The sequence below is a fragment of the Dama dama genome, chromosome 23 (genome assembly GCF_033118175.1).
Source record: "Dama dama isolate Ldn47 chromosome 23, ASM3311817v1, whole genome shotgun sequence".
Lineage (NCBI taxonomy): Eukaryota > Metazoa > Chordata > Mammalia > Artiodactyla > Cervidae > Dama > Dama dama.
The window spans coordinates 73,527,650-73,543,256 of record NC_083703.1 but is presented as its reverse complement, the minus strand read 5'-3'; the positions used below and the strand labels follow the sequence as shown (position 1 = coordinate 73,543,256).

Here is a 15,607-nt window from a genome sequence, read left to right as displayed (position 1 = left end):
GTGTGCAAAGGGGAGGGGGCGAGGTGGGGGATGGCTTCCCTCTGCAAAGAGTCACGCGGCTGCTCCTTGGAACCCCACAGGCCTAGGATTATATCCTGGAGGAGTCACTTTCTTGCCACGCGACTTCGGGTACACGCAGTGAAGTTTCTGGGCCTCTTTCCTCATCTATACTCTGGGGACAGCAACAGCCTTGGACTCACAGAATTGTTGAGAGGACTCCATAAATGCCACAGTGCATGAAAAGCATTTATCATCGTGCCTGGCACTGAGGAAAGGCCTTTCCTTTTGAAATTTTGTATATTTTTAAATCTACTTTCTATTTATTTACTGTTCTGCAGTTCTGAAAAGCAGAATTCCCTGTGTTTCCAGCAAACTCACTGTGATGAATTTTTTTATAATGAAAATTTTCACCATGCACGAAACTAGAGAGATTAGTAAAATAAACCCATGATCCTTCTCCCCCTCCAAATGCCCATCACCTAGAATAAGAGCTCTGTAAACACTTTTGCTCTGATATTTTCCTTCCTCTTCAGGCTCCGACACCTCCGTTCTGTGTTGGCTGAGCGCCATGAGGGGGCTTCTATATTCGCTGCTGCCCCTGTTGCTGCTCCTTCTCCAGCCTTGGGAAACCCAACTGCAGTTCGCAGGTGAGCCAGGGCCCACCCTCACCAGCAGGCGGGGAAGGGAGCAAAAGCGGGTTCTCCATCTGCAGCCAACTGCACACCAGGGAGAGAAAAGGAACAGCTTTGGAACTCTGAGGGGTTGGGTTCCAGTTCACAGCTTCGTTTCTGTGGGCCTCAGTTCCCCCAGTCTGTATGATGTGGCTTGGAGGCAGCTAAGTTGGGCTCAGGCAGAACTGCCCAGTTGGCGTTTCATTTTTAAAAGTTAATTGAAGAAACAAAAAAAAAAACTTAGTCGATTTCACACTTAAAAAAACCAATTTGGGGCTTCTCATGAAAAGATTAAAGATCTGCTAACATGGGGTCCTCACGACTGCAAGGCAACATTTGGTTGGGGCTGCCCACTTCAGGAACCATATGGGCTCTCTGGATGTCCACCGTCTTAACCCCAATACATTCCCTCCTTTATTTACATTGCCTGCCTGGCTCCTAGAGACATTTGAGTTTGCTACATCCCTTTGTCCCCCTTCCGAATGGATAATACCTCCTCAGAGATATTAGCCCTCAGAGCTGTAGGGTAGGGATTCGGTGGAGTCTCCCTCCCCAGCCCCTCAGCAAATACTGTTCGAGTGGGTGGATCTAACCTGCATTTTTGCAAGGTTAATTCTGCGCTGGGCGCTGTTACGCTGGACAGCAGTGTTCCGCTTTGGGTTTCCGTGGGGGTTCTCCTGGGACTTGAGGCTTTGCTAACCTAGGAGAGCCTTTCCTCATCTCCTCGCAGGTCCCAGGTGCAGTACTGGGCCCCTGGATTTGGTGTTCGTGATTGACAGCTCGCGCAGCGTGCGCCCCTTCGAGTTCGAGACTATGAGGCAGTTCCTGGTAGGCCTTCTCCGCAGCTTGGACGTGGGGCCTAACGCCACTCGCGTCGGCGTGATCCAGTATTCGAGTCAAGTGCAGAGCGTCTTCCCGCTCCGAGCCTTCTCGCGCCGCGAGGATATGGAGCGCGCCATCCGCGCTCTGGTGCCGCTGGCGCAGGGCACCATGACCGGGCTGGCGATCCAGTACGCCATGAATGTGGCCTTCAGCGTGGCCGAGGGCGCGCGCCCGCCGGAGGCGCGCGTGCCTCGCGTGGCCGTCATCGTGACCGACGGGCGGCCCCAGGATCGCGTGGCAGAGGTGGCCGCTCAGGCGCGCGCCCGCGGCATCGAGATCTACGCCGTGGGGGTGCAGCGCGCCGACGTGGGCTCCCTGCGCGCCATGGCGTCCCCCCCGCTGAACGAGCACGTCTTCCTCGTCGAGTCCTTCGACCTTATTCAGGAGTTTGGCCGGCAGTTCCAGGGCCGGTTGTGTCGTGAGTGAGGGGAGCGCTGGACCGAGTCTCCAACTCTCGCACCGCTCCCAGTCCGGTTCCCAACGCGGTGAAATCCCATCCCCCTCCCGAGTAGCCCCGCCCACTCGCCTTTAGCCCCGCCCACCAGGCCGGCGTTGCCCTGGCAACTGAGGTTCAGTCCAGTAGCTCAGTCGTGTCCGAATCTTTGCGACCCCATGGACTGCAGCACGCCAGGCCTCCCTGTCCATCACCCAACTCCCAGAGCTTACTCAAACTCGTGTCCATCGAGTCGGTGATGCATCCAACCATTTCATCCTCTGTCGTACCCTTCTCCCACCTTCAATCTTTCTCAGCATCAGGGTCTTTTCCAATGATTCAGTGGCCCACTGCGGGCTGTGTCAAATTCCAGCTCTGCCCAGTTTTGCTTAAGGCTTCCCCGCAACAAGGAGCGGAGTTTATCGTGCCCACCCACCTTGAAGAGCCATGGTGGTTTCCACGGGCTTCATGTCTAACTCCAAAACCTCCTCCTTTACACAAGAAGCACCAGCCCTAACGGCTGAGCGCCATCGCCCTCCTAGAAGAGCCAAGCCCCGTCCCCCTGGGCAGGACCCACCCACTCTTGTTCTAGCTCTTCCCACAATGCTGCCAGATGCGTTCCTGTCACACCTTGTCATTTGCTGCCCTCCCTGTGGCTCAGGTGGTAAAGAATCCGCCTGCAATGCGGGAGACCTGGGTTTGATCCCTGGGTTGGGAAGACCCCTTGGAGAAGGCAGGGGTAGGGTGGGTAGCAAGGCTACCCACTCCAGTATTCTGGCCTGGAGAATTCCATGGACCCAGTCCATGGGGTCGCAAAGAGTCGGACACGACTTTCAGTTTCAATTGATCTCTTGACTTCCTCTACTTAACTCCACGGAGTCCTTCCTTGTCCCCCTGATCCATCTGGCTAGGTGCCGTGGTTTTCAGAGCCTACTCACTGGGGCCATTCAGGCCATATATTTTCCCTAGGCCCTCCCCTGGATTGGCCCCTCTCAAACGAGTCATATTTCATTTAAAGACGTCCTGGAGCACGGGGCCTGCCTTTGACCCCATCCAGCTCTCTCTTGCTGGAGTGTTCTCCCAGTCTGTTCGCTGATGATTCTACTCTTGTATGTCCTCAGGAAAGGACCTGTGTGCTCAGGGGGGACACGGCTGCCAGCATCAATGTGTCAGCGCCCCGGGCACCTTCCACTGTGCCTGCAACCCTGGCTATCAGCTAGCAGCAGATAACAAGAGCTGTGTGGGTGAGAACTCCCCCCATCCTGCACTCTCCCTGCTTCTGAACCTTCTGTGGCTCCCTATTGACCCAGCATCAGTCCAGTGAGTCTGGCAGGGCCTTTGGAAGTCAAACTCCAGCTCCCTCACTTTTCAGGTCTAGGAAAGAAAAGGTATCGCTTGGGGTCACACAAGTCCTTGGTGGGACAAGGGCTAGAAGTCTTGACCCCACGGTTAAGTGGATTTTCTGCAATCTTCTCTCCTGCCTCTTTCAGGCACACCTCTTAGCTGGCTCCAAAACACCTCCCAAACCTGTCTTTTCAGAGGCACATCTTTACTGTTTCTGTTATTTAGACACTGTTGGAATTTCCATGCATACATCCCCTATATTCCGCACCCATGCTGCTCGTTTCTGCTTCTGCATCTCAGTTCTTTCCCAGCTGCTCACCTGGGCTGCTCTTGCCATGCCTCTCTGCACCCGCAATCTCTCAAAGCCTGGTTCTTCATTTTTGCCTTCTGAAAAGCAATGACACACAATACCTTGCTTATGCATTTGGGATTTCCCCCCTCCATGTACTGAATATATGTGTGTCCTGTCCTTTGATTGTAATGGCAGCTACCATTTACTGGAATGGATTAGTGACAGACTTTATTTTCTTGGGCTCCAAAATCACTGCAGATGGTGACTGCAGCCATGACATTAAAAGATGCTTGCTTCTTGGAAGAAAACCTATGACAAACCTAGACAGCATATTAAAAAGCAGAGACATTACTTTGCCAACAAAGGTCCGCCTAGTCAAAGCTGTGGTTATCCCAGTAGTCTTGTATGGATGTGAGATTTGAACCATAAGGAAAGCTGAGTGCCAAAGAATTAATGCTTTTAAACTGGGGTGTTGGAGAAGACTCTTGAGAGTCCCTTGGACTGCAAGGAGATCCAACCAGTCACTCCTAAAGGAAATCAGTCCTGAATATTTTTTTGGAAGGACTGATGCTGAAGCTCCAATACTTTGGTCACCTGATTCGAAGAACTGACTCATTTGAAAAGACCCTGATGCTGGGAAAGATTGAAGGCAGGAGGAGAAGGGGATGACAGAGGATGAGATGGTTGGATGGCATCACCAATCAATGGACATGAGTTTGAGTAAACTCCGGGAGATGGTGATGGACAGGGAAGCCTGGTGTGCTGCTGTTGATGGAATTGCAAAGAATCAGACATGACTGAGCAACTGAACTGAATCAAACCATTTACTGAATGCCAAGTTAGCATCAGATATTGAACTAAGAGTGTTACATATATCATCTGTCAACCTCACAACATTTTGGAAAAAGAAGTCCCCTGTATCCAATAACCCAGATGTCAGCTGGGGTCTTCTTGTTTTGGGGGCTTAGAAGAGGCTGGCTTGAAACCCTATTTGAAGACCTGTGAACATTCAAAACCTTCCTCAAGATCTCTGGGAATTCCAAGTGTTCACATTCTGTGGTCCCCTCTCACTCTGAGCTTCTACTGAATTCACTTGATTTATAGATCCTCTCTCAATTTCTCAGTCCATGCATGCTATGCATGTAAATCAGCCTCTTCACTGGTTTACACACTTGTGCACACAAGGGCATGTGTGTATGTGTAAGTTGTGCATATGTCTATTTTACTAAATAATGGGGATGGACAGAGGTGTCACTTACATCTAAGTGACGTCAAACATAAACACAGAAAACGAAACATCCTTTATTTATAAATGAATATTAGGCACCCTTGATTCTGAAGGTGCTTAGTCACCCCTCTGTAGGGAATTTATATAGGGATCGACCCATGTTACTCATCTCCACACCATGTCTCTTGTTCTTTTGTTCCCTCTCTCCACTCCCCATCTCTTTTCTAGGAACCCCACATTCTTCCACTTTTATACAGAGCAGCCCATCTTTCTCTAGTCCCTATTCCCCAGCTCAGCTCTAGGCCATATCTGTACATTGAAATCATCAAGATACTCAGCAGGGCAGTAGTTCACCCTCCTCAGAAAGTGGGTGTAAATAGCAATTGTTCTCTTCCATTAGGGCTTCCCGGGTGGTGCTAGTGGTAAAGAATCCCCCTGTCAGTGCAGGAGATGTAAGAGATGTGGGTTCAGTCCCTGGGTTGGGAAGATCCCCTGGAGGAGGGCATGACAACCCACTCCAGTATTCTGGCCTGGAGAATCCCACGAACAGAGGAGTCTGGCGGGCTAAAGTCCATAGAATTGCAAAGAGTTGGACATGACAGAGTGACTTAGCATGCACACCCACTCTTCCATTAATTGTATTCCCGTTTTGCAGAGGGGGAAATGAAGTCACAGACAGATTAAATGGCAGAGCCTGGTCCTCCCCTGTGAATTAGTGAGCATCTTGAGGGCAGAAGTCCTGTCTCTTACAGCTGTGGAGTCCCATTCTTATGCCTGGCTTAGTAGTGGGCATGCTGGGGCTTGAGCTGGGAGGACTGCTTGGCTCAGTAGGAAGGAGGCCTCTACTTGGTGAATCACAGATGCCTGGATACCACCCTAGACTGAGTCAGGATCTTTGGGGATTGGGGTCCAGGCATAAGTATTTTTATTTATTTGTGTTTTTTGGCGATGCCCCGCGTCGTGTGGGATCTTAAATCCTCAACCGGGATTGAACCCAGGCCCCCTGCATTGGGAGTGTGGAGTCTTAACCGCTGGACCACCAGGGAAGTCCCAGGCATAGGTGCTTGTAAAAAGCCCCCGGGCAGGTGTGCTGTACAGCGCCCGGGCCCAGGCTGACCTCACTATTCCCTCAGCCCTTGACCTCTGCACCGAAAGGGACCGTGGCTGTGGGCATCACTGCGTCCGCATCCCTGGCTCCCATTTCTGTCGGTGCCAAGCTGGCTTTGTACTCCGGCAGGACCAGAGGAGCTGCAGGGGTGAGCCAGCCCCCCAGCTGGTACCCTGAGCCGAGGTCTCTGATGACTCCAGTCAGAACCGCTGTGTGTCGTTGTCTCTTCCTTCCCACCAGCCGTTGACCACTGCAGCTTCGGGAACCACAGCTGCCAGCACGACTGTGTTAGCACTTTCGGTGGGCCACAGTGCCGCTGCAGAGAGGGCTATGACTTGCTGCCCGATGGGAGGAACTGTCAGGGTGAGGAGGGGTCTTCTCCATTTGTGCAGAGGGCGAGGGATCTCAGCTGGTGGAGTCCACCCTGAATCATCCTGACTTGTCTCTCCTTTCAGCCCGGGATCTTTGCAATGGCGTGGACCATGGATGTGAGTTCCAGTGTGTGAGTGAGGGCTTCTCCTACCGCTGCATGTGTCCTGAGGGGCGGCAGCTCCAGGCAGATGGCAAGAGCTGCAGCCGTGAGTTACAGGTGGAAGGGGGGTGATTCTGCCTGCCTCTGCCTCCCTGCCCCATTCTGAGCATCCTTCACTCTTTCTTTGCTGTGACCCCTGAGTGTGGTGTAAATGTGTATGTGTTGGTGGTGGTGGAGTTGGAGGGTCTGCCATGCCCTGCCTCTACCTCTTTGTCTTCTTCTACCCTGTTGTCAAAGTTAATTTCAAAAACACTATTTGATCACATTTCTCCCTTGCTCGAAAGCCTTCTGTGGCTCACCAGTGCTTACAAAATAAAGATCAAATGCCTTACCCCTGAGTTTTTCAAATGGTGGGTGTAACCATAGTGAATTACACAAGGGGTGGGTGTAACCATAGTGGACAACAAAATCAAATTAGTGGGTTACAAGTCAGAATTCTTTTTTAAAAAGAGAGAGAAAATAGAGTTTACTGTGTGTATGTAGAAAGAATAAGTATTGTTTCATGAAACTCAGTTTTAATTGTACGTAAGTATAAGGGCATCATGGGCTTACCAGGTGGCGCTAGTGATGCCAATGCAGAGGATGTAAGAAACACAGGTTTGATCCTTGGGTTTGAGACGATCCCCTGGGGAAGGGAATGGCAGCCCACTCCAGTATTCTTGCTGGAGAATCCCCGTGGACAGAGGAGCCTGGCGGGCTACAGCTGACAGGGTGGAAAAGAGTCGGACACAACGAAGCAGCTTAGCATGGCACGGCACATAACAGCATCATGATGCATTAGTAGTATTTTACTGTGAGTTGTGGACAAAGTTTTGAAACCACTGCCTTAGGTCATTAAAATATTGCTTCAGCTAACCCCTTCATCCTGTCTCCTGCCATAAACATTTGCTCCATACTGGCCTGCCCATTCCCAAACGTGCCGAGGGCGCCTGGCTTCCATGCCTCTACACACATTGCCCCCACCATCTAGAATGTCCCTTCCTGCCTTGGAGAACTCCTGCTCATCCCTGAAGACCAAATCACTTGTCACCACCTCCATGCAGCCTTCCTCACCAACTCCAGGAAGAATCCTACCTTGCTCCCTGCCTGCCCCTCTATTCAAACACTTCCCTTGATGGTCACTGATGGCATATGTGACCACTCTGCTTCATCCCTGTTTCCTTATGGATCAGGATTATGTTTCATTGATTGTCGAATCTCCCTTGGGGCCTAGCAAGGTCTCTGGCTGAGAACAGGGGAGGCAAAGTGCTCAGGATTCTGTTGGTTAACATAGTAGATGATCATAAACAGTAGCTACTGTGATGATGATGATGAAGAAGATGCCTTTAGCAGGTTGCCTGGTTGTGCTAAACATTTACTTGCTAAGTCGCTTCAGTCGTGTCCCGTTCTTTGTGACTCCGTGGACTGTAGCCCACTAGCCTCCTCTGTCCATGGGATTTCCAGGCAAGAATATTGGAGTGGGATTTCCAGACAAGAGTACTGGAGTGGGTTGCCATGCCTTCCTCCAGGGGATCTTCCCCACCCAGGGATCAAACCGGAGTCTTGCGGCTCCTGCATTGGAGGCAGAGTCTTTACCACTGAGCTACTAGGGAAGCCCCGTGCTAAGCACTTAATAAATGGTAAAGATAATAAGGATGCCAATGGGAGAAGGAAATGGCAACCCACTCCAGTATTCTTGCCTGGAAAAGTCCATGGACAGAGGAGTCTGGCGGGCTGAAGTCCATGTGATTACATGACTGAGCATGTATGCACGAGGGTGGAGGGAAATTGGTTGGTAGCAATAAAGTGGTAGAACTAAAAAAAAAAAATAATAATAAGGATGCCAATGATGATGATGTGATGATTAGTTTTTATTATTTTAGCACAGTGCCTGGCATAGGAAGAACTTCGCACATAGTATCTGTTATATAATAAATGTTTGCAAATGAATGAATGAATGAGCAGGTGGCGACTGCCCGCCCTCACCCCCAGCTCTTCTCCTCCGGTGAGGTGTAGGGTGCCGGGAAGGCCACGTGGACCTGGTTCTGCTCGTTGATGGCTCCAAGAGCGTGCGCCCGCAGAACTTCGAGCTGGTGAAACGCTTCGTGAACCAGATCGTGGACTTCCTGGACGTGTCCCCCGAGGGCACGCGCGTGGGGCTAGTGCAGTTTTCCAGCCGCGTGCGCACCGAGTTCCCGCTGGGCCGCTACGGCACCGCGGCCGAGGTGAAGCAGGCGGTGCTGGCCGTGGAGTACATGGAGCGCGGCACCATGACCGGGCTGGCCCTGCGCCATATGGTGGAGCACAGCTTCTCCGAGGCGCAGGGCGCGCGGCCCCGGGCGCTCAACGTGCCCCGCGTGGGCTTGGTCTTCACCGACGGCCGCTCCCAGGATAACATCTCCGTGTGGGCGGCGCGCGCCAAGGAGGAAGGTGGGCGTGGCGAGGGCCGGGCTGACCTGAGGTTGGGTTTGACGAGGGGAGGCAGCTTTCCTGAAGCCCAGGGCGCCCCGTCTGTTCCCCCGACCCCGCAGGCATCGTCATGTACGCCGTGGGCGTGGGCAAGGCGGTGGAGGAAGAACTGCGAGAGATCGCCTCGGAGCCAGCCGAGCTGCACGTGTCCTACTCCCCGGACTTCAGCACCATGACGCACCTGCTGGAGAACCTCAAAGGCAGCATCTGCCCGGGTGAGCGCAGCCGTCTCGGGGCCCCGCCCCTTCTCTCACCGCGCATGCTCCGAGACCTCCGGGTCCTATTCGCTCCCGCCCCCTTCGCTGAGTGACAGCCGGGGGATGGGCTCGCTGGACCGAGCCTCCTCACTCAAAGTGTGGTCCCTGGACCGTCGGCAGGGCTGTCGCCTGGTAATCTGTTAAGACTGCAGCGTTTTCAGCGCTCTCCAGACCTACTGAATCCAATGTTGCACTCTGACAAGATCCTCAGGGAATTAGTACTAAGTTTAAGAAGCACAATTCTAAGCGATCTGTTGCCCAAATTAGCGGAGAGTTCAGAATAATTTGAGGGGTGGAGTTTTTCAAAGGCACGCCCAATTCAGCATTCCTAAGGGGAACCACATCATAAATCCGTTTATCTTGCTGGAATTCAGCTTCACAGACCTGGGAAAGGGGCAGGACTGGGCGTGTCTCAAGTACACAAAGATGTGTATTAAATATATGTGTGCTTAGTCGCTCAGTCGTGTCCAACTCTTTGTGACCCTATGGACTGTAACCTGCCAGGCTCTTCGGTCCATGCGATTGTCGGGGCAAGAATACTGGAGTGGGTTGCCATTTCCTCCTCCAGGGGATCTTGCCGGCCCAGGGATGGAACCCACATCTCTTGCTGTCTCTTGCATTGGCAGGCGGATTCTTTACCACTAGCACCATCTGGGAGGCCCCATATTAAATGTATATATCCCATAAATTCAATCCATCTGCTTCATGTGGTGCTCAGCTAAGGAAAAGGGGACCAATTTTATTTGTGGAGGGAGGATGGGCTTGAACTTTGTGTACAAGTACCTTTATAGGTAATATAGGGAATTTCTCAGGGTTTTGTTTTGTTTTTTTGACCATAGAGTCTTTAGACTGTACCCCAGGCCTACAGTGTGACACTTATTTCAGATAAACAGGACCCACTCCAGAGCTAGGTTCAGTAGGGCTATGCTGGGCCTGGAGAATATATGTTTAAAATCTCTCTCTATATGTGTATATATACATATATATGTATGTATATGCATACACACACACACACACACACACACACACATTTCTTCCTCTCCCTCTCTCCAGGCTAATTCTATTAGCGAGGATATTATGGAAACACTGGATTAACTTCTCCTTCAGGGCCTTTCCTGTCCTCTTTTATTCATTTATTTATTTGGCTGTGCCGGGTCTTAGTTGCAGCACGCAGGATCTTTAATTGCAGCATGGGAACTCTTAGTTGTGGCATGTGGGATCTAATTCCCTGACCAGGGATCAAACCCAGGTCCCCTGCATTGGGAGCATGGAGCCTTAGCCACTGGACCACCAGGGAAGTCCCTAACTCTTATGTCCCCTGCAGTGTGACTTTGGGCAAGTCACTTAACCCCCACCTCTCCCTTACCTTTCCTCTTCCATGATAGGGCAGGGTGCTGGCTGCCCCAGGTTGCCTCTAGTTCTAGAATTCTAACAGAAATCTGGCCTCTGTGATTGAGGATCTTCGCCAACCAATGAAGGATGACCTTGGGTAGATCCTCCTGTCTCTCTGGCCCTTGGTTTCCCCACCTGCAAAGTTAGGAGCCATTCTGGGGCTGTTATCAATACCACTGATGACATGACATACAGCAGTTTGCTGAGGGTACATACAAGACTAAGATATAATTTTTAAATCATAATAGCAACTCTGTATTGAAAGCCAAGTGCCAGGCATTGTGCTGTAGTATTCAAAATGGCACACATTTACAGAATTTAGTGAATCTAAGACACCATCCATTGTAAGATTCACTATTATTTTCTATACTGCTAAGAAAAAAAAAGATGCCGGATTTAACTGTAAGGCACCTATTTTTATTTCAGAGATGTTGAAATGTGTGAGGAGATAGACTTGAATCAGTGGTCCTTAAACATTAGTGTGCATCAGATGCACCTGGAGGGTTTGTTAAAAGACAGATTGTTGTCTCCAACCCCAGAGTTTCCGATGCAGTAGGTCTACAGTGGAATCTGATCATTTGCATTTCTAATAACTTCCTAGGTGATGCTAATGCTGCTGGTCCAGGGACCACACTTGAGAACCACTGATTCCTAAAACATCAATGTTCACTCTTGCCATCTCCTGTTTGGCCACTTCCAATTTACCTTGACTCGTGGACCTAGGGAACCATTGGCCTAGTTGAAATCCAGTATAAAGTGTTTACTTGTGTCAGTTCCAGCGTTTCACCTTCCAATAAACTAGCCACTAGCAACATATGCCCATTTAACTTAAACTAAATAATTCACTTCCTCAATCACACTAACCACATTTCAAGTGTTAAATTGCCATCTGTGTGCTACCACACTGACAGATGCTACTGTCACCGCATAAAGTTTCATTTGGACCATGTTTCTGTTGACTCTTGCTACTCAGTGTGGTCCAGGGACCAGCAGCATCAGTACCACTTGGGAGCTTACTAGAAATACAGCATCTCTGCTCCTTTCCCGTTAAGAATAAGAGTCTCTCTATCTATCATCTATTTATCTATATCTCTATCTCTTTATCTATCTGATTTTGTTTTTTGGCTGTGCTGGTTTTGTTTTTGCTGCATCCAGTCTTTCTCCAGTTGTGGAAAGCAGGGGCTACTCTCCAGTTGCCTTGCGCAGGCCTCTCATTGCAGTGGTTTCTCTTGTTGCAGAGCACAGGCTCTAGGCGCTCAGGTTTCAGTAGTTCTTGCAGCACGTGGGCTCAGTAGTTGCAGCTTGCTGGCTCTAGGGTGCACCGGCTTCAGTGGTTGTGGCACAGAGACGCGTTAATTGTATTCACAGGCTTAGTTGCTCCGGGGCATGTGGAATCTTCCTGGACCAGGGATTGGACCCGAGTCCCCTGCATCGGCAGGCAGATTGTTATCCACTGTACCACCAGGGTAGTCCAAGAATCTATATTTTAACAAGATCTCCTAGTGAGTCCAATGAGCACCAAAGTTTGAGAAACCTTCTGAGATGGGTACCCACATAAGACACACATGAAAGTCATGGAGTCCTCCGCACCGCCCAAGGAATAGGTTTTCTCATTGTATCCATTCTGATAGACAATGAATCCACGGCTTAGAAAGGTTGAATGGGTTTTCCAGTATCTCACAGCTATCTAGCTGGGACTCATCCCAGGTCTGTCTGGATCTCAAACCGGTGCACTTAGCCGCAGGCGGGGTGGAGGGATATCAGGGGGCCTCGGCAAGGGCCGGCTGGTCCTCCTATAGCGTCTCACTCCCCCGACTTTCTGTGCCACTCTGGCAGAGGAGGGCATCGGCGCGGGGACAGAGCTTCGGAGCCCCTGCGAATGCGAAAGCCTCGTGGAGTTCCAGGGCCGCACGCTGGGGGCGCTCGAGAGTCTGTCGCAGAAGCATATCCTTTGGGTCCCGGGGCGCGGGCCGGCGGGGAAACGAAGGGACCCCCGAGAGCCCCGGAGGCTTCCTTAACCTCTCACTAGCCCAGCTGACCGCACGCCTGGAGGATCTGGAGAACCAGCTGGCTACCCAGAAGTGAGGGCCGCTGGTAGCCCGGACCCGGGCAAGGAACGCGGCCCCGCGGACAGCCCCAGCCCTCTACCCCCGCTCCGGGGGCGCCGTCGGGGCGCCAGGCCCGGACAGAACCTGGGTCCCCGCGGGCTTGGGCTGTCGCGGGGGAGGCGCTGGCGGGCTCCCAGCGCTGCTCTCGGGCTGGGCTCGCCGGGACCAGAAGTCGGACTGCGGGGAGGGGTCGGGGGAGGGGATGTGGAAGACGCGTGCTGCGCTCAGTTCTTTGTAGGATTTCTTTTTTTGTTTTCTTTTTCTTAAAAAAAGAAAAAAAAAATCTGGTTTCCACGGGGTCGGTGTGTGTGTCTTGCTGTGCCGCCAGGGGGAGGGGAGGCCAGACGGAGCGCACTCCGGCGGCGCCCGGGCGGCGTCTCCTCGGAGAAAGGCGCATTGTGCGGGGGTCCGGCCGGGGGGCAGGGGACTGCGAGCTGCTTCCCCCTGCTGGTTCATTCAGCCGAGAACAGATGGCTCCTTATGCAGGCGGTGGGAAGGGGGCTCCACGGGTACCCTTGGGGTCTGGGCAAGTCTGCCCTCCATCTCTCAGCGGTCAGGCACCTGGCTCTCTGGCTGTGTCTCCTGGTGTCCCCCCCCCGAGTCTGGCTTAAGGGCTGTTAGAACTGGGCGGAGTTGGGGGGTGAGTGATGAAGCGGGAGGCAGTAACCGGACCTCCTGAAGGGACGGGTTGGGGGGGAGGAGGGCGCATTGGTGAGTTTCACTCGGATTTTATCTCCCTGCACCAGGTAGGAAGAGGTGTGTGGGTTTTTTTGGGGGGGGGGGGGGCGGGCAACCAGGACCTCCGGCCCAGAGTGGCCTGCACAGCCTCTGCTTCACCCTCTGCTCACCTCCAAAAATAAATAATAATAATAAAAATAAAAACCAATCCTCTGTAGGTAAAGAGCACAAACCGGTACAGTCTCCCAAGTGCATGTGAGAAACTGCGAGGACAAAAATGCTTCCAGTCCTAGAGTGATGACAGGCAAATTACTCTGGGTTTGTTTCCTTATGTGTAAAATGGGGATTGAAATAGTCACTCCCAAGGGTAGTAGTGAGAATGGAGGAAATTATTCTAAGGCATCTGACCCTGTGCCTGGTACCTATTAGGCAGCAATGAATAGCTAACATGCTTAGTCTCTGGCACTATTCAAAGTGACTTGCAAGTATTTTCATTTTATCGTCACAACAACCTTGTGAGGTAGGAATGTTTGCCTTTATCACTATCACGAGAAAACTGAGTCAAAGGTTAAGTCGCCCAGAGTCACATGACGAGTGAGAAGCTGAGCCAGTGTATTTTCATTTCCTGTGACTGCTGTAGCATCACCACAAATTCAGTGGCTTAATCATCACAAACGTTCTTGGGGTCAGAAGTCTCAAAAGGGTTGGCAGGGCTGGAGACTTGGTTCCTTGCCCTTCCCAGCTTCTAGAAGCCACCTGAATTCCTTCATCACCTCAATCTCTGCTTCTGCATCATATCTCCTTCTCTAACTTTGACCTTCCTGCCTCCACTGTATAAGGACACTTGTGATGACCCAGATAATCCATGATAACCTCCCCATCTGAAGTTCTTTATCATCTGCAAACTCTCTTCTTAAAATTTTTTTAAAAAATTATTTATTTGGCTGCTCCCAGTTTTAGTTGCAGCATGTGAGATCTAGTTCCCTGACCAGCAATCGAACCTGGGTCCCCTGCGTTGGAAGCACAGAGTATCAGCCACTGGACCCCCAGGGAAGTCCCTGCAAACTCTCTTTGCCATGTAAAGTAACATATTCTCAGGTTCCAGAGATTAGGACGTGGACATCTTTGGGGTGGGGGCATTATTCTGTCTACAACACAGGGCTTGAAGTCAGGAGGACCAAATTCAGAGCAGGCATTGTGAATCACACCTATGTCTGGCCCCTCACTGGGCCTGGTGAGGAGGGTGAAAGATGATTGAGAAAAGCCCCCAGGTTGGGGGAGCCTCAGGCTGGAGTGGGTGAGGTCCACCTGACTACCTGTGGCAGAAAGAGGACCCTTCAGGTGAAGGGATGGAGCAAAGGGCAGGTAAGCAGGGAGAAATCCTGGAGGAGGTGACTTTCAGCTAAGCCTTGACCTACAACTGGAATTTCTGCAGGTGTCCATGGGAATCTCACAGGTGAATGAAGTCACAGATACAGGTGGTCAGGAGTGACTGGAGTGAGGGACGACAAGATGATTGAGATCTTACCTGGTCATGAGGGTCAGATGAGCAAAAGTGCTAAGTATAGTGCCTAGCCTGTGCCCTGCCCAACCTCTTTGTTTTATGGCAGGGGAAGTGGTCAAACAGGAGATGGCAAGAGTGAATATTGACATTTTAGGAATCAGTGAACTAAAATGGACTGGAATGGGTGAATTTAACTCAGATGGCCATTATATCTACAACTGTGGGCAAGAATCCCTTAGGAGAAATGGAGTAGCTGTCATAGCACAAAAGGGTCCAAAATGCAGTACTTGGATGCAATCTCAAAAATGACAGAATGATCTCTGTTCGTTTCCAAGGCAAACCATTCAGTATCATGGTAATCCAAGTCTATGCCTTGACCAGTAATGCTGAAGAAGCTGAAGTTGAACAGTTCTATGAAGACCTACAAGACCTTCTAGAGCTAACATCCTAAAAGGGTGTCTTCTTCATTATAGGGGACTGGAATGCAAAAGTAGGAAGTCAAGAGCTACCTGGAGTAACAGGCAAATTTGGCCTTGGAGTACAAAACAAAGCAGGTCAAAGGCTAACAGAGTTTTGCCAAGAGAACGCACTGGTCATAGCAAACACGCTCTTCCAACAACACAAGAGAAGACTCTACACATGGACATCACCAGATGGTCAACACCGAAATCAGATTGATTATATTCTTTGCAGCCAAAGATGGATGGACAAGCTCTATACAGTCAGCAAA

The 15,607-nt window shown here is 51.2% G+C and overlaps 1 protein-coding gene across 3 annotated transcripts; it reads left to right on the top strand.

The window, feature by feature from the left end:
- The first annotated feature begins 535 nt into the window (after positions 1 to 535).
- Positions 536 to 12,672, top strand: MATN4 (matrilin 4). Of its 3 annotated transcripts, XM_061125864.1 has the most exons (9): positions 536 to 647; positions 1,402 to 1,971; positions 5,984 to 6,106; positions 6,199 to 6,321; positions 6,414 to 6,536; positions 8,486 to 8,899; positions 9,001 to 9,153; positions 12,424 to 12,516; positions 12,596 to 12,672. In XM_061125864.1, the coding sequence occupies exons 1-9, from the start codon at positions 569 to 571 to the stop codon at positions 12,670 to 12,672; spliced, it is 1,755 nt and encodes a 584-aa protein (XP_060981847.1). In that variant the 5' UTR covers positions 536 to 568. The 3 variants fall into 3 exon arrangements, with proteins under 3 accessions (XP_060981847.1, XP_060981849.1, XP_060981850.1); XM_061125866.1 differs by lacking the exon at positions 5,984 to 6,106; XM_061125867.1 differs by lacking the exons at positions 5,984 to 6,106; positions 6,199 to 6,321.
- Positions 12,673 to 15,607: the final 2,935 nt, after the last annotated feature.

Bases quoted from the DNA above. Each gene is read 5' to 3' on its own strand.
- MATN4 (XM_061125864.1), top strand. From the start codon at position 569: ATGAGGGGGCTTCTATATTCGCTGCTGCCCCTGTTGCTGCTCCTTCTC. The intron at 648-1,401 runs GTGAGCCAGGGC...ATCTCCTCGCAG, and splicing joins AACCCAACTGCAGTTCGCAG to GTCCCAGGTGCAGTACTGGG. The intron at 6,322-6,413 runs GTGAGGAGGGGT...CTCTCCTTTCAG, and splicing joins CGATGGGAGGAACTGTCAGG to CCCGGGATCTTTGCAATGGC.